This window comes from Diceros bicornis, chromosome 2 (assembly GCF_020826845.1).
Source record: "Diceros bicornis minor isolate mBicDic1 chromosome 2, mDicBic1.mat.cur, whole genome shotgun sequence".
Lineage (NCBI taxonomy): Eukaryota > Metazoa > Chordata > Mammalia > Perissodactyla > Rhinocerotidae > Diceros > Diceros bicornis.
In genome coordinates, this window is record NC_080741.1 from 44,777,622 (window position 1) to 44,795,389 (window position 17,768).

At 47.3% G+C, this 17,768-nt stretch overlaps 1 protein-coding gene across 1 annotated transcript in view; it reads right to left on the reverse strand.

Annotated features, from left to right (window-relative positions):
• The window catches only part of CCDC13 (coiled-coil domain containing 13), a 39,547-nt gene extending 30,999 nt beyond the window's left edge, over positions 1–8,548 (reverse strand). Inside the window, exons 1-4 of the mRNA XM_058555901.1 lie at positions 8,328–8,548; positions 6,347–6,495; positions 2,308–2,450; positions 613–702 (exon numbers count right to left, since the gene is read on the reverse strand). Of these exons, the coding sequence (XP_058411884.1) occupies positions 613–702; positions 2,308–2,450; positions 6,347–6,495; positions 8,328–8,548 (603 nt within the window). The remainder of the gene's footprint in view (positions 1–612; positions 703–2,307; positions 2,451–6,346; positions 6,496–8,327) is intronic.
• Positions 8,549–17,768: the final 9,220 nt, after the last annotated feature.

Genomic DNA, 17,768 nt, shown 5'->3' on the forward strand with positions numbered 1-17,768 from the left:
CTTATCTTATCTGGCCTGGGCTCCATGCCCCGACCTCATAGCCCACTGGCTCAGACTGCCTTCCTTTCATGGAGCTGCAGTTCTCATCTCCTGGGTTTCACAGACTGCTCCCTGGCTTCATAAAATGGAATCTTGGGAACAAGCCCCCATTCCCAGTAGTAACTTTTACTCTAGATTTGGAGCTCCACAAAGGGAAGATTTCTCACAATATGAACTGCCCCCTCAAAACCAGTGTTCCATGGAGCAGTAGTGGGCTCCCTGTCCCTGGGTAAGGTACAAGCTAGCTGTCTCCCCAGTGAGGATGCTGTAAAGGAGATCATTTACAGCTGAGAGTAGGAGGCCATTTGGACCAGGCCTTCCCTCTGACCTCGCTTTCTGGGGACTGGATCAGAGTTAGACCTTCACTGGCCTCCACTGGGGCATTACTGACCTCAGGCCATAGACTTGGTTACTGTTCCCTGATGGCTGCTCTGAGGATCTGCAATGGTGGCACTGGCTCAGCAATGGGGTAGAGGTGGACCCTGGACAGAGGCACCTACACTCCCACGGAAGAGGCAAGGCCCAGGCTGACAGCTGCCTCACAGACTCCCCAGCACAGAAGGGAATTCATACCAAGGCTCTGTCTCCCATCTGGGCCCTCGGTGGCTTGGCTCCTGCATCGGCGGCCCCCTTGGCTGGCAGCCTGGCCAGGGCCATCTGCAGCTGAAAAAGCAAACCTCGCACTTAATATTGAATTTTGCTCAGCAATTATGGCGCCTGAGGGAAGTACTCTGGTGCCACCGCTGAGTGTGTGGTTACCGATCTCAGTGGTTTGCCTGTCAGCTCAACTTCAGGATCATTAATGGAAGAACTCTCCTTTACAAACTGCTCTGCGATGGGAGAGGGTTTCATTGACTATCTGCTCCACTTCTCAATTGTACAGTAGAGCAGCCCTAGGAGTCACTAGCAGCTTAATAAATAATAATACCACAGCCATGCTCTGTATCCTGGAGTTCAAACAATAGTCTGGGAGGCAGAGAGTAAAGGATGAGGAGACAGGGTCAGAGACATGAGAAGCCTGCCACACAGACTCATGGCCTGGTGGCCAAGATCACCCCCTTATACAGACAGTCAAGCAACCCTTTACTTGTTTCCCAATTGTTCTTCACACGAAGACCGTGCCTGTCTGACAGGGCGGGGCATGACCCACCCTCCCACCTCTCTGACCTCATCTTGCTCCACTCTCATCCACACTGGTGTCCTTTCAAGCCTTCTTCCCCACTCAGGGCCTTTGCACCTGCTGGGTCCTCTGCATGGAGGCCCCTGCCCCATCTCTCTGAGTCCGGCCCCTTCTCATCCTCCAGGGGCCCACTGTGCATGCTCCCTTCTCTCAGAGGCCCTTGGGGTTGATCTGTCTCCCAGGAGGGCAAGGACCACACCTATTTTGCTCCCCACAGTCTCCCCATGGGCTGGCACAGAACCTGAGATGGTTCTCAAAAAACATGTTATAGATTAAAGAAGCTCTAAATCAATGCCGAGTATAATGCCTGAGGAGGATTTTGGAGAGCAGAATTGGATTCAAAATCCGGCAGCACCACACACTGTGTGACTTGAGAAAGCCTCTTAACCTCTTCCAGCCTCGGCTCCTTAGCCACATAAGGAGAAGCTACGTAGATTCTCTCTAGCATGTGGAGTCCATTCTAGCTCTGAGGGACCACGAACTGCTCAGGCTGTGCCCCTGCTCGACTGGAGGGGTTTGTGATTAGCTGTGGGAGGGCAGGGGGCAGCAGAAAGAAGAAGATGGACAAAAGTGAGACCAATTGGTGGAATGCTCCTGGCTCTAGCTTCAAATTAGCAAGGATCCCTGTTAATTCATTTAACAAATGTTTATCTAGTGCTTACTACATGCTAGGCACTGTTCTAAGCATTTTACTATGTTAAGTCATTTAATCCCCAGAAAACCCTAGGGTGAGGACTATTATTATTGCCATGTGACAGATGGAGGAAACTGAGGCACAGAGAGTTTATAACTTGCTCAAAGTCACAAAACAAGTCAGTGATGGAGCTGAGATTCACACCCAGTAGTCAGGCCCCAGGTCTGCGTCCTAACCACTACGCCGGGCTGCCTCTCCATGACCTGTGTCCCCCTTGCTTCCCAACACACTTTCCCCTCTCAGGATGTGACAAAGACTGAGGAACTCACTGCAAACACTGACCCACAAGCCCTGCAAAAGGACCCCAAACACCTAAGTGTGGCTTCCTCTCTGGAGGAGTGGCCCAGGGTCCTGGAAGTCCCCTCCAGAGGCAGGAATCACCAAGGCCCCTCACTTCCCGCTCCAGCTCCTGGATGCGATGGCTCAGCTGCTTCACTCTGGTTTTTGCACCCTCTGACTCTGCCATCAGCACCCGGTTCTTTTTGGACAGCTCGACGACTTTGGTGGCAATCGCATCCCCAGCCACACTGGCTGTCCCTAAAATGAAGAAAACCGGAGAGGTCAATTAAAAACAGAGGCCTGCACATCAAACTCATGCCGCACTACCAATAGCACTGGGGTTTTAAAAGCTAAAGCTGCTTGGTGTGAATACTCACGAAAGGGCAGAGGCTCAGAAGAGTCACCACCCACCTACGTACCCTGAAACCCAACTGCAGTGAGTGGACATGCCGCCACTCGGAGATTCACTATGTTCTAGGAAAATGATAAAATCAGGAAGCAGAGTTTTAATTCTATGGGAGATAAGTTTATTGCTCCAATTCTTCACGCCTCCTCAGTGAAAGCGTTACACACCCACACCCTATGCCCTCTAACTCTGCTGTGCCCTCCAGTGAGTAGGGTGTATCCCCTCAACCCCTCTATGACAGCCTGACTCTGGGCTCAGCCAATGACTTGTTTTGGCCAATGGGATGTTAGCAGATAAGGTGCAGGTAGAGGCTTGGGAAGCACTAGTGTAGTTAAGCTCACTCTTTTCACTTATGCCATCTCCACAAGAAGAACATATCCAGGCCAGCTGGCTGGTCCCAGGAAGAGGAAGAGAGACAGGTGGAACAAAGCTGAATCACCCTAGCTAAGCCTGGCCTAGATCAGCTGATCCCCAATTAACCCCCAGATGTTTGAGCTACATAAATGCTTATTGCTGAATGCTGTTGAGATTATGTGGTTGCTTCTTATACAGAATTTTGTGGTAACACCTAACCAATACAAATTCATTTAGTAAATATTTACTGAGTTTCTACCAAGTGATCGACACTCTCAGCATTAGGGATTCGATGGTGAATAAAAAAGACTTATGGAGTTTACATTCTAGCAGGGGAGACAGATAATAAAAAACAAACAAGTATGTATTCTAATATCTGGGAGGAATAAGTGCTATGAAATAAACTGAAGTTGGGCAAGGGGATGAGAGGGCTGGGGATGATGCTATTTTAGATGGAGGGGTCAGGAAAGGCCTCTCTGAGGAGGTAATGTGAACAGAGACCTGGATGAATAAAGAGAGGGATCAAGCCAGGAAGAAGAGTATTCTCAACTAGGAAGAGTGTTCTAAGCAGAGGAAATAGAAGTGCAAAGGTCCAGAGGCAGGAAAGAGTTTGGAGTGTCTGAGGAAGCAGCTGGAAGGCCCTGGGCAAGGGCAGGAGGCTGTAGAAGAGGTGGCTGGAAGGATGTAAATGGGGGAAGCTGCCTGGTGTGGGGGCCGTAGAGAAGGCAGGCACTGACTGACTAGCGAGCCTTGCAGTCCCTTGCCCTCCCTGGAGGACGGTTTCCTCATGTGTGCAACGACAGGTTTGGTCAGACAGTCCGCAAGTTCCCTAAATGCTGGCACTCCAGCAGTGGGTAACTGGCGGAGACACCTTCTTAGGTCTACTTTTTTTTTTTTTTTGTGAGGAAGATCAGCCCTGAGCTAACATCCATGCCAGTCCTCCTCTTTTTGCTGAGGAAGACTGGCCCTGGGCTAACATCCATGCCCATCTTCCTCTACTTTATGTGGGACGCCACCACAGCATAGCCTGACAAGTGGTGCATGGGTGCGCGCCGGGATCCGAATCTGGGCCGCCAGCAGCGAAGTCGCCAGCAGCGAAGCTGCCAGCAGCGAAGCGCGTGCACTTAACCGCTACGCCATGGGGCCGGCCCCTTCTTAGGCCTACTTTTTAACATGACTGTGATGCGCCTCAGAACAAGACTGAAAGTGACAACTGGTGGAAGGTAAACAAAAGTACTTGACGGTTGTCAAATAAAGTCAGCCGGGCTTGCTGCTGTTGGCGGGGGCCAGGCGGTGAGTAGGGCAACCAGGAGTAGCTGCCCTCAGCAACCTCACGTCGGCTCAAGAGGATGAGGACACGTCAGGAGAAAGGGCTCAGAAGTTGGGGCAGGAAACCAGACCCAGAAGTACCAATAGTCCAGGGGTGAGTTCTCTGGGTTGTTTTTCTCCAGGGCTCAAAAGCAGTACAAATCCTGGAACTAGACATCAGAAAGGGGTCTAAGAGAAGCCCTGTCTCATTCAGAGGGCAGGAAGGGGGGCTCAGAGAGAATGGGAAAAATCCTTTGTTTTTTTTTCCTATTCTCTCCCAACTGTGTCTCCAGGCAAGCTCCACTCTTGAAGCTGCAACCCCATGATAATGGGGGCATCACTGAATGGGCAAGCACAGAAATGCTAAATATCTAGGCAAATGTAGTAGACCATTTTTGTCTCCTTAAGTTCTTTAAAATATGTATAATGGTTGAAAGCAAATATGATCGCATTGTCTGATAGGACTTTCCATACATATAGATATAACACGTACGAAAGCTTTAATAGAAGGGAGAGGGGAAGGGACCTATACAGTGGTACAGTTTCTTCATTCCACTTGAAGTGGTAAAATATTAATTCTAAGTAGACTGTGAAAAGTTAAGTATGTCTTTTGTAATCACTAGAACAATCACTAAAAAATTATACAAAGAAATATAGTAAAAAAAAAAAAAATTTAGCAATCACTAAAAATCTAGCCAGAGGAAAACCAGTCTATCTCAGTTGTCAGCAGCCTATCACTTGTGGCCTGGTTTAAAAACATGAACTGGGCCAGTCAGACTTTTCTCTTCAAAATGTGAAGCTGGAATCAGAAATGGTGCCTTCAGAGTGAGGACTGATTTCAGAGGTCTTGAAGGAGAGTCAGGGCTGGCAGTCAGATGAGGCTGAGAGCAAGCTGGCAGAGACAGCAAGAGAGAGAATGTGGGGCAGGCTGGGGAAGAGGGAGTGCCCCCAGGTTCTGGCTCCCAGGTCTCCTGGGGTGGGGAGGCCTCTCCTGCTCTCCCCCCAGAGTCCAGCAGCTTCTCCACAGCCTTGCATAAGGGCAAGCTGCCCCTTCACATCTGAACCCTGAGCCAGGCTGAGTATGTTTCTAGTCCTTGCAACACAAAGCCTTCTCTTCAGTGTGTTTTTGTTTTGGACAGAAAAGGCCAAAGAATGGAGGGAGGTGCAACAGGCCACCAAGGGCTTTTAGGACGCCAAATTCCCCTGCTTTCTAATTCAGCACTCTTCCTCTGTGTGTACCCACCCTTACAGGCATTGACTCTCAAAGGCAGCGGGGGACGCTCTGGCTGGGTGAGAACAGCTGCTCTCTGTGATGGTGACACCGACTTTCTGGTTTATTAGTCAGCCACCTGGGAATTGCTCAATGAGCATACATGGAGCAGAGGACAATCAGGGCCAAGGTCCCCACCAGCTCTGCAGGGCCAAGGTCTAGCTCATAACCACAGAGCCAACGTCCAGCCCGCACTTACAGGGCTAAGGTCATCCCCAGATCCATGAGGCAAAGGTCCCCACCAGACCCACAAGGCCAAGGTCTCTACCAACAGAGCCAAGGTCCAGCCCAGACCTGAAGGGCCAAGGTCCTCTCTAGACCCTGCTAAGTTCCAGGATATCTCCCTGGAACAGCTAACATCCCTGTCTCGTCCACCTTTCTGGAGGAGCATTAGCAAGTGCTGTAGAGTAAGCAAGCCAGAGCTTTCTTCTACTGGGGCTTCTTCACATACACAACATAATATCTGAGCCAGAGAACCAAGATAAAATGGACCCTGCTGGCCCACCGAACATGCAGCGAGCATCACAGAGAACCCTTGCCATGAGTCGCAGCTGGGTCACCAACCGTGCCCGGAATGCCTGCCTGCTGCCCTGCTGTCCCTGTCGTTCCTGTGCTACCATGTCCTGGCATGCTGGCCTCCTTGGCCTGCTCTCTTCCCCTCTTCTCTCTCATTTCAAGGACAGCTGACCCTTGGCACTCTCTCTTGGGCACCTGCCCTCTGGAACCTGCTGTTTGTCCTGCCCAGTAGGTCCATGGCAGCTGGACCAGCTCACCTGGATTTCAGGGCAGGGACTGTCGCAACAATGGTGAAGCTACCTGTGAAGGCAAATCTGTCCTCTTCTATTTTCTTTTTGAGGTGTTTGATTTCAAAGTCCCTTTCTTTCAGCAGCTTATACAATCGCCCGTTCTCATCCACTGTTTCCCTGAGCTGATCTCGAAGCTGTTCAATCTCATCTTCAAGCACCCTAAAAAGCAAAGGCAGAATTACTGCTTTTTCACAGGGACCAATGGGCAGGGGTCAGGCCTCAAGCCCAGGTTTGTTGTACTTGGTTGGGCACTAGCTGGTGATAAGAACTGGTCTGTACAAAATAGGAATGAGAAATTAAGGGACCCTCAATGAGCAGACTCAAACACACTGTTCTCAAAACTGAGTGATTAAGCATACACACACACACACTCAAGTGAAAGGAGAAAGAAGGTTTGAATAACATGGTTTACTATGGATTCAACAGAGAGCTATATAAAACCCCTCACTCCGAGAATTAACATGCCTTTCAATCATCTGTGGAACGTGCATAAAAATGCATTATATTGCAGGCTACAAAGGCAATCTTAGCAAATTCCACATAATGGACATCATACAGACCATTTTCTTTAATGGCAATTGACTAAAATTAGAAATCAATACTAAAAAGATAGCAAAATAAAACAAAAAACAAAACCCAAAACCCATCATCTGTTCGGAACTGAAAAAACCCCACACTCCTAAATTATTTATGGATTAAGGACAAATCATAACGTGTATTATGAAGCATTTAGAACAGATTGACTGCAGAAGCAATATACGTAAAAACTTGTAAAATGCAGCTAAATTGATACTTAGAAGGAAATTTATAGTCTTAATTGCATATTATATTAGAAGACCAAACAGGAAGTATCTAAGCCTTAAGTTGAGGCTAGGTCTTTAGGTTTCAGGCAAATTTGACAGAAAATCAGAACAGGTGATGGTTCTGTATATTACAAGTGGTCTTGCAAGGCTCTTTTCAGAACTCTAAAACATGAGAAACACGTGACTGATGCATCTGTGGTCACTTCTGGTAGGCACAGAACAGGCTCCCTAGAGACAGCTGCTCAGGAAGTAAATAAGTTACAGGTAACAGCTATTATTATTGTTTTTGTTATTCTACCAATGTCTCAAGTCTTCACCAATTCCAATTTCTCTGATTTGGGGAAAGATCATTCGGAAGTAGGTCAGGGGTTAACTTAGAGCCAATATTCAGGAGCCCTAGAAATTTTTTCAATTATTGAGAAATATTTATTTTTTTACCCAATTAACATTTTTTAGTAGAGCATTTTGAAAATTGAGAAACCATAAAAAGTGGAATCTAAAGATAGAGAAAATCAATTCTAGGCAAAATCAGAAGCAAAGATACAACTCAACAACTGCTGTGATTTTTTTAGTAAAATGACTAGCAGAGAATTTTGTATCAATACAGACTCCTGCTTCTAATAACCAGTATAAATCAATATGCATCTGTGGGACATTGTCAAATTTAGAGAAAGATGAGAAGATTCTGAACTCCTTTCAACCTTCTCACCAACTGTAAAAAAGCACGGAACCCACAAAGAGTTGCTTTAGGACAGGTATGTTTACGCGTCGCCATGTGTCAGGAAAGGGAAATTGGCATGGGAGAATGATCCCAGATGAGATTTGCAGCAATGATCATCTATGAACCATCAGAGTCAGCCAACTAGCGCCTTAGAAACCCAAACACGGTTTTCATGACAGAGAGACTGCATAGGAAAATTCAAGTGAATAAACTACACCCTGATGAATTTCAAAATTTCAGTTTGAATTTAAATGGTTTTTAAATACATTTCACATCAAATTACGTCCACAGGAGCACAGGTCTTCTATCAGATGCAAGAGTCTTCAATAACCTCTGTGTCAAAACCTCTGTGTCTCAACTTATAAACACATCTAGTCAACCTGATTGTCTAACTGTCTGCAATTGTTTCTCCCCCACCTTCCCTAGCTCCCTGCAGTGCTCCTGGGAGAGTTCAAACTTGCATTTACCTCTGCTCAAAGCTGTTTTTTGAGTTTTGCTCCCCAGCTTGGAGAAGGCTGAGGCCACTGGAGATCTCCAAGAGCTCGTTTTGGTCATCGGCTCTGCTTTCGAGGCTCAGTTCCTTTTCCTTCCGTTTCTCCATCTGCTTCTGTAACCTTCTGTGCTGCATCTCCTGCATGGCCTTGAACTGGAGCCGCAAGGTGTCCTGTGAGCCTTCATCCGCTGCCATCTTGCCCTAGGAATAAGAAAAGAAGCCTGAGCTGCAGCAAATTCCACAAAGTGCTCATTTCCCAAGAGTGCTCCGCACATAGTCAGCCCCGTCTAAAGGCCCCAACCCTGGCGTTTCCTGCTTAGCTTTGCATGTGTGTCCACATGGAAGCGTGGAAACCCCACCCTCATCTCAAATCCCCTGAAAGCCAAAGCTGAGGTGAGCATCCTCCCCCAGCCCTGAACGTGCTACCAGACTGCAAATGGCATCAGAATACTCCCTCTCACTCAGACTCAACATTTGACTCCTTCCTGTCCCTAAAAACAGTAGCTCTTAACTAGCTGAACATCAGAATCTCCTAGGATCTCCTAAAATGTAACAGTGTTTGGGCACATCCCTGGACCAATGAAATCCCTATTTCTAGGGATAGGGCTCAGATACCACTACCTTTATAAATTGAGGTATAATTTACATACAGCAAGTGCATAAATCCTGAGTGTACAGCTCATTGAATCTTTACATAGGTATACACTCCTGTGGCGACCACTCAGATCAAGGTATAGGGCACTTCCTGTCCCCGAGCAGGCTGTATTGTGCCCCCTCCCACCAATCATCTCTTAAGGTAACCACTATTCTAACCTCTGCCACTGAAGATGAGTTTTGTCTATTTTCTTTTTAATCAGCTCTACTGTGTTCTGTACATAGAACACACCAATTTTACGTGTGCAAATGAGTTTTGACAAATACATACACCTGTGTAAACCACCGCCACCATCATGATAGAGTATTTCCAACACACCAGAAAGTTCCTTTGTGCAGTCTCCTTGCAGTCTCAATTCCAGTCAATCTCCCTGCCAGTCTCAATTCCAGGCAAACTCTGATATGCTTTTGTTCACCAGTTTTGCCTTTTCTAGAATTTCATATAACAGAATCATAGTCTTTTGTCTCTGGCTTTTCTTGCTTAGCACTACCTTTTAGAAATTCATCCATGTTGTTGCACATATCATTAGTTCATCCCTTTTTATTGCTGGGTAGTACTCCATTGTACAGGTCTACCACAGTTTGTTCATACAGTCACCTATTATGGGACACCTGACCTGTTTCCATCTTCAGCTATTATGAATAAAGCTGTTATGAACCTTCATATACAAGAAAGTCTTTGTGTGAACATACGTTTTTATTTCTCTTGGGTAAATACCTAGAAGAAGACATCCTAGGTTCTATGGTAAATTTATGCTAACTGTTTAAGAAACTGCTAGGGGCCGGCCCAGTAGCGTAGTGGTTAAGTTCGCACACTCCACTTTGGTGGCCCGGGGTTCACCAGTTTGGATCCTGGGCGTGGACCTACGCACTGCTCATTAAGCCATGCTGAGACTGCATCCCACATAGAGCAATTAGAAGGATGTACAACTATGACATACCTCTATCTACTGGGGCTTTGGGGAGAAAAAAGGAAAAAAGGAGGAAGATTAGCAACAGACGTTAGCTCAGAGCCAATCTTCCTCAAAATAAATAAATAAGTAAAAAATATCTTTAAAAAAAAGAAAGAAACTGCTAAATTTTTGCCCAGAATGGCTGTACCATTTTACATTCCCACCAGCAGTGTATGAGAGTTCCAGCTGCTCCACATCCTTGCCAACACTTAGTATGATCCATCTAAATTTCAGAATTTCTAGTGGGTATATAGTGGTATCTCAGTGTGGTTTTAATTAGAATTTCCCTAATGACAAATAATCTTGAGCATTTTTCATGTGCCTACTGGCCATCTGTATATCTTCTTTTGTGATGTCTATTCACATTTTTTGCCCATTTTTAAATTCTGTTGTTATTGAGCGGTCATAGCTCCTTATACATTCTGGATGTTTTGTCTATTTTTGAACTTGATATAAACAGAATAATAGAGCACAAACACTGGAATTTTTAAATGCTCCCCACCTGATTTTAAAGTGTAGCCAGTGTTAAGTATCCTGCCTCAAACTAAACTCAAGTCACTCAAGTCTTCCACTAACCATCCAATTAGTCATAAATCTTGTTGATTCTCCATAAATGTCTTCAAATCTGTCCCCATATTTCCATCCCCACTGATACCTTTCTCATTATCATGCTCATAGCCACTCAGGGCATTTGCACATGCTGTTCCCTCTCCCTGGAATGCTCTTCCCCTAGACATCCACTTTGCTCACTTCTCTCAAATGTCACCTTATCAGAGAGGCCTTCCTCACCATCCTATTGTAGAAAACATCCCTACCTTCATCCCCATGCCCCTTACTCTGTTTTAGCTTTCTCCTGACACATTATATATTTGTTTATCTGTTGATCGCCTCTCTCCCTCCCTGCCAGCCCCACAATGTTCACTGCTGTATCCTCAGTGCCTGTATCAGGGCCTGGCATGTAGCAGACATGAAATGAGTATTTGGTGAATGAATGACCAATGGTTCTGTCCCCAGGACTGCTCAAACAGGTCCCTACTGCCCTCGCTGCCCCTCTCCCTCTTCCTACCCCACTTGCAGTCTAGCCTGCATTCACTGAGGGACTACTTTCTCCAAGCACAGCTCTGAGCCTGACGTGCCCCTGCGCTAAAGATGCCCATTAGCCACAAAACCAAGTCCAAAGGCATTAGAGGCTTTGGGGGATTTGGCCTCAGTCTCTCCTTCCAGCCTGTGTTCCCCTTCATAATGCTGGGTTCTAGTGTCACCTTGCTACTCTGTCCTTACACCTCCACCCGCTCTGGCTTAAATCTTGCTGGTTCCCCCAGGCCCAACATGAATACCGTTTCCTGGTTGTTTCCAGGTTGTTTCCTGACCCTCCAGGAAGAACGCACTCCCTGCCCAAACACCCTCAACTGCTCCTTCTACCCCTTTCCACTGTACTTATCTCCATCCTCTCCATAGGGGTGGTCCCAGAGACCACACCCAGTGGTTCTTAAACCTGCCTCAATATCAAATCCCCAGGGCTACAATCTAAAATACTGAAGCCCAGGCCCTAGCCCTGGAGAATCTAATTCAATTAGTCTGGAGTGGAGACCAGGCATGGGGCTGTTTAAGTGCTGCCAGGTGGTTCTAACAAGCTGAGGACTTGAGCCTGTGGCCTGGCCCTTGAGCTTGTTGCAGCAAACGCACGAGAACCGGTGTTACCTTGGAATTCCTTACCAGGTAACGTTGCCCAGTAAGAGGAACTGTGCAGTAAAGAGTTAACTCGAGAAGTCTGGGTTGTCCACACTCTGCACATTCCAAAGAAAGGTTTGGATCTTGACCTGCTCCTGCATCTAAGCCATTGGAACATCCTGCCTGATATGAATGTCTTTCTTCACCTGGGGGCCTTGGGTCAGGCCTCCCTCCCCCGCCCCCCGCCCCCTTCTTGACCTTGGAGGGATGGGAGGTTGAGTGACTAAGGTCAGCCAAGCAGGCAGTCAGCCATGCCTATGTGACCGACCTCCCAGTAAATTCCCTGGACACCAAGGCTTGGGTGAGCTCCCCTGGCTGGCAATACTCCATGCATGTTGCCATGCATCGCTGCTGGGAGAAGTAGGCACTGTTCCCACCACTCCACTGGAAGCTTATGCCTGGCCCCTCCTGGACTCTGCCCAATGGGCCTTTTCCTTTTGCTGATTTTAGTCTGTAACCTTTCACTGTAACAAACTGTAACTGTGAGTATAACAGCTTTTCTGAGTTCTGTGAGTGCTTCTATCAAACCGTTGAAACTGAGGGTGGTCTTGGGGACCCTCGGACTGCAGGAATCCCGGGACTCCTCTGCTGAATGTGCAGCAGCCATAGCCAAGTATGATGGGGTGTCCTAAAAGATGGGATACCCAGGGATATAATGAAAGTTAACAATTGGACTCAATGTTTTAAATTTAGGCAAATCAGACTTTTTCTGTAAAGGGTCAGATAGTAAATATTTTAGGTTTTGTGGGCCATATGGTTTCTGTTGCAACTACTGCACTCTGCCACTGTAGCAGAAAGCAGCTGTAGATGATACGTAAATGAGCGGGTGTGGCTGTGTTCCAATAAAACTTTATTACAAGAACAGGCAGTGAGCTGGATTTGGACTGTGGACTCTTGGTTTGCCCATCTGATATAGAGGAATTTCACCTGAAAAGGTATCTAGAGATTAAAGAAACCTATTGAGCCTATTATTTGAAAATGTAAGTAATACGATTTAAAAATGTTTATCCTGTGAGTCCCTATTTTTGTAGATTATACGAAGGTACAACCAAATACTTCATTTTCCAAATTGGGTTACCTTAGAGAGAAAAGGAAGAGCTATTAATACTCATTCTGGGTCGACAGTGTAAAGCAGTGGTTCCTGCCCGTGCTGCACACAGAACCACCTGGGGAGCTTTACAGATACTGATGCTTAGGTTCCATGCCCAGGGATTCTGATGTCAGTGGTCAGGGTGCAGCCCAAGTGTTGGATGCTGCTGGTCTGAGCTGCCATATGAGTAGCCTGGCCTGAGCTGAGACAGCACCTGGGGTTCAGGGTGGACTTGGCTGTGTACCAGCTGTGTGAGTCTAAAAAGTTTCTAGACCTCCCTGGGCCTCAGTCCCTTGTTCAGTAAGCAGCAGATGATGATATGGATGCCACAGATGTGCTATGAGGAGCAAATGCAAAGGGGGATGTGAAAACACTTGGTCAGCTATGCATTGGTAGGAACAAAATGTTATTTTCTCCCTTCCTGGCATTTTCTCCTGAGGACTCGCTTCCTCCTCCTCGTGCCCTGCATCCAGATGCTTGCTGTCTCACAGTGATGCTTGTGACCTGCCAGCAGAAAGCCTTCCCGGGCTGCTGGGCCCATAGTTATCAGGCCCCACAGCACGAGCCTCCACAGCCAGTGCCTCACATCGCAAGGTCACCTCCTCTGCACCTCATCTCCTGCCTGCTCCAGAGGTCAGATGGCACAGGTTCACCCTGGTATCCCTCCAGTGCCTCCTCATCTCTCTGGCTAGCTGCTGCCCACCCTAGCTCCCCGCGTCTTCTCTTTGTCCCTCTAATCCATACTGTACACAACCATCTGGGACCAGTCTAAAACCAGATCTAAGTGGTTCCCGCCTCTGCAAGATCCTGCCAGGACACACGGAGGGCACTCTGACTGGCCCAAGGGCTGCATCCATCCCACAGACATTTTTGTTTGACTCTCACACTATGCTATGTTAGGATTTGAATTTGTTGCCAAAATTCAAAGATCTGTAGATTTCAATTAAATCCAGATTTGCAGCTTCTTTTATAAAAGTTGACAGATCCAGCAATGCCGGGCCCATCGTCCCACATGGACAGCAGCTGCTGGGCAGAGGGAGTTCCCTCTGGGCGGAGTACTTTCCACACAACCACCGGCCCTACCACTCCCAGATGTTGCAGCTGGCACCTCGGCTGTCTGTTATCACTGCAAGTAAATGATGTTCTTTCTCTTACACCTGGTGGATTCACCCGCTTTCATTTCCTATCAGCCCCTGCAGGTGTTTGGGTTTGTGACCCCTGCTAAGGCTCAAGCCTGGAGGCATCTCAAAGGCGTGCTTCAGCCACTCTACCTACCCAGGATGCCCTCCTCCTCAGGTTCCCCCCATCACCCTTCACCTTCCAGGAACTCCCATTTAGCCCTTAGGATTCCCCGTGGGGCACTCTGTGGACTCCTAGAATCCCATGGGTGTCCCCTGATCACTAAACTTACCTCAATGTATTATAATTATCTATACTTTATTTCTATTCCTTCCTTTTACTACAAGGCCTTTTAAGGGCAGGGGTTTTATATCTTACTCATTTTTTAATTCTCAGCATCTCACCCAGAAGAGGCCTTCAATTAATATTTGTAGAATTGTCAATAAATGAATGTAGCAGGTGCTCAAGGATGAGAAAAAGAATGAATGAATGAATAAATGAATGAACAAACAGTAACTTGTAGAGCCTTTTTCCTTTTCTATTCCCGACATGCACTTCAAGTCACTGGGGAAGAGGTACTTCTTGGATGTACACTGTGACCTGGGCAAATTACTAAATCTGTGTTTCAGTTTCCTCATCTGTAAAATGGGATGATAACCGTTACACACTTCACAGGGTGGCTGTGAGGATTAAATGAGAGAACGCATGGAAAGCATATGTAATACAGTGCCTGGCACATAACCGCTCCTGACAGTTCAGCTATTATTGTCTTTCTCGTTGTATGAAAGGGGGTGTCTTCAGCCCAATTAAGCCTCTGGGAGACAGATAGCATGCCTGCACCGACAGGACACCTGCGGTCCAACTCAGCCGCAGGGCATTAGCCTCTGCTCTGTGGTATGCATACGGCCAGTGGAGATTTGGATTTAACTGGTCTGGGCTGCAGCCCGGGCATATGTCTATTTTTAAAGCTTCCCAGGTGCATTTAACGATGAGCCAGGACTGAGAACGAGGGGTGGTAAGTGCTCTGAGAGGCTGGCTGGGGAGACCTGCCGGAGAGCTGGGCACCTCAGTCAGCCGGAAGTGAGTGCTGAAGAAACTGGCCTGGGGTGGGGAAGAGAGGGTGCCTGAGTAGGGGGCAGAGGGCTTTCCTGCTAAGAGAAGAGCATTTGCAGAGAGAATGGGCTGAGTACGGGGAACTGAGAAAGGTTCAGGATTGCCAGAGGGCAGGGCAGAGGTTTGGGGAGGGACTGGAAAGAGGGTCTTAGCCCAGATAAGGAGCCTGGACTTCATCCTGAGGGTGTTGGGAATGTTCATATGGTGCAGAGAGGATCACACTAGCATTTTGTGAGGTGAGCGGCAATAGGCCTAGCAAGGAGGATGTTTCTGGGAAGGAATGTGGTCTTAAATCAAGGCTGTGGCAGTGTGGATGGAGAACGGGGAACAGGAATTGGTGCCAAATGTAAGGGATCAGAGGCAAGTGTGCAGAGAAGGAGGAGCGGGAGAGTCTACGGGCTTTGGGCTTGAGTGACTGAGGAGACGGTGGGTCCAGGCAGAGGAGCGGTTTTCCAGGCTGCAGGTAAGCACTGTTGGGTTTGAGACTCCCTGGGCCTTCCATATGGAGATGCTGGGTGGGCAGCTGGCTGGGTGGGTCTGGGGCTTGGGAAAGCAGCCTGGACTCGAGGCTCAGGTGGCTGAGACCTGGGATGCAGACAAAATAGTGTGGGGAGAGGGTGAGAAGGAGGCTGGGAAGGAGGTGGGAGAGAGGGAAGGGGAAGATGGAGGAAGAAGAGACAGCAGGAGCTGACAGAGGTGAGTAGAGGTCACCACGTAGAGATGGAGACTGATGTCTGAGCAAAGGGGAGGCAGGATGGGGTTGATCAGGGCTGAAGCCGTGGAGGCAGAAAGCTGTGGTTAGGGGCAGGGGGAGGGCAGATACTGGGGACCTCCTGAGACGGGCCCTAAACCACATTCTTCTCTCTCTTCCTAAACAGTTTAATTGCAAGTGAAGGTAAACCCTTGACCAAGGACAACCTGGATCTCAGTGGTGGATGCTGATTCCCAGAAGCCAGAAAGAAAAACTTTTGCTTTTTAAAAGCACGTAACAATAACACTAAAGCTAAATTTTAAAAAATGCCCCTTAGCCCTGCCTGACTCCAGACTACTTCATAACAATGTGGTTGGTGTACATTAAAAACAGGAGCAAAGGTGTACTTGTCATTTTTATTTTGGGGGGTCCAGATGAATGACTGGAAGACTCTCTGTAACCTCCCAGCCACCCTGAAGGTAGAAACTGTCACGTTCATCTCTGAATCTCATTTCTGCAGTACAAGCCAGCATGGGTGCGCAGTGAGTGCTAAATTAACATTTGTGCCATGAATGAACAAAGGAATCACAGTGGCAATTTTGGCCCTAAAGCAAAGAGCACTAAACGCACTCAACTTGGATTCATTTGCTCATGTAGGACATGGGTCAAAGAATCACTCAGCAAATATTTATTGGCACTGCACAGAGAACTATGGACAGAGCTCTGTCCTTATGGAGCTTATAGTCTGGTGGGGAAGACAGATATTGATCAAATGATCACATAAATAAGCGTAAAATGACAACTGTGATGCTCTGAAGGAAAGATATATGGTGCTGAGAGCCTCTATCAGGGAGTCTGACACAGTCTGGGGAGTCCAGGAGAGCATGCCCAAGGAAGTGAGCTGAGACCTGAAGTACAGGTAGGAGTTAACTGAGGAAGAGGATTTTGGGCAGAAGGACAGCACGTGCAAAGGCCCTGTGGCAAAATGAAGAATGGCAGGGACTCTAATGATCAGTGCCCCCATCCCTCCTGCACATTCAATTCATCAGCAAATTCTCTTGGTCTACCTTCAAAATATATCCAGAATCTGAACACTTCTCACCTCCTCCACTTCAATCATCCTAGACCAAGAATCACCCTCCCCTACTTGGATCATTACTGTAGTCTCCTAACTCATGTCTCTGCATCTGCCCTTGTCCCCTACCCCCCAGTTTCTTCTCAACACAGCAGCCAGAGTAACCCTGTTAATACATAAGTCAGACCAGGCCTACTTCAGCATAAAAACAGGGCCCAGTGTAATCTGGTTCTCTCCCAATCCATTTTTCATCATCAAGAATGCATCAAATTCAGCCTTTTACACTGGCTGTTCCCTCTGCTGGAACATTCTTCCCCAGGTATTTATAGGACTCCTTCCCTGACCTTGACAGGTGTCAACTCAAAGGGCGTCTTCTCAGCGAGACCGTCCCTGACCATCCTACTTAACACTGTATCCCCTTCCCCTGCTTCCACCCTCTTGACGTCCTCTCCCCTGCCCAGGCTTATTTTATCCATCACACTTTTCACCGTCTAACATACAGCATATATTACCTATTTATTATCTGTCTTCTCCCAATAGTATGTAAGCTACCTGAGAGCACACAGTTTAATCTATTTTGTTAATGGCTGTATTACAGACCTGTAACAGTATCTGGCACACAGCAGATGCTCAGTAAACATTTATGAAACAAATGAACGAATTCAGCCTCCCTTAGTCCAACCGTCCCTGATAACCAGCTGCTGCATCTGTGAACAGGCTATTCACAAGTAATTGTAACAAATGCTTAGACAAGCATAGTCTCTTAAAATATCTCTCAATAACATTGTGCATTCTACCTCTGGTGCTCTGGGACATGATTAGGGTCTTGTTACTTGCTCTGGATTTAAGCAATAGAAGCTGAGGTGTAAAGAGTTTCAAAAGTTAAGGCTGAACAGAACTTTTGACATGTAAACAGTTTAGAAGTTGTCACTCCCATCCTCACAACAAGAAAAAGATGAACAAATTGAAAATCAACAACTGGAAGTCGA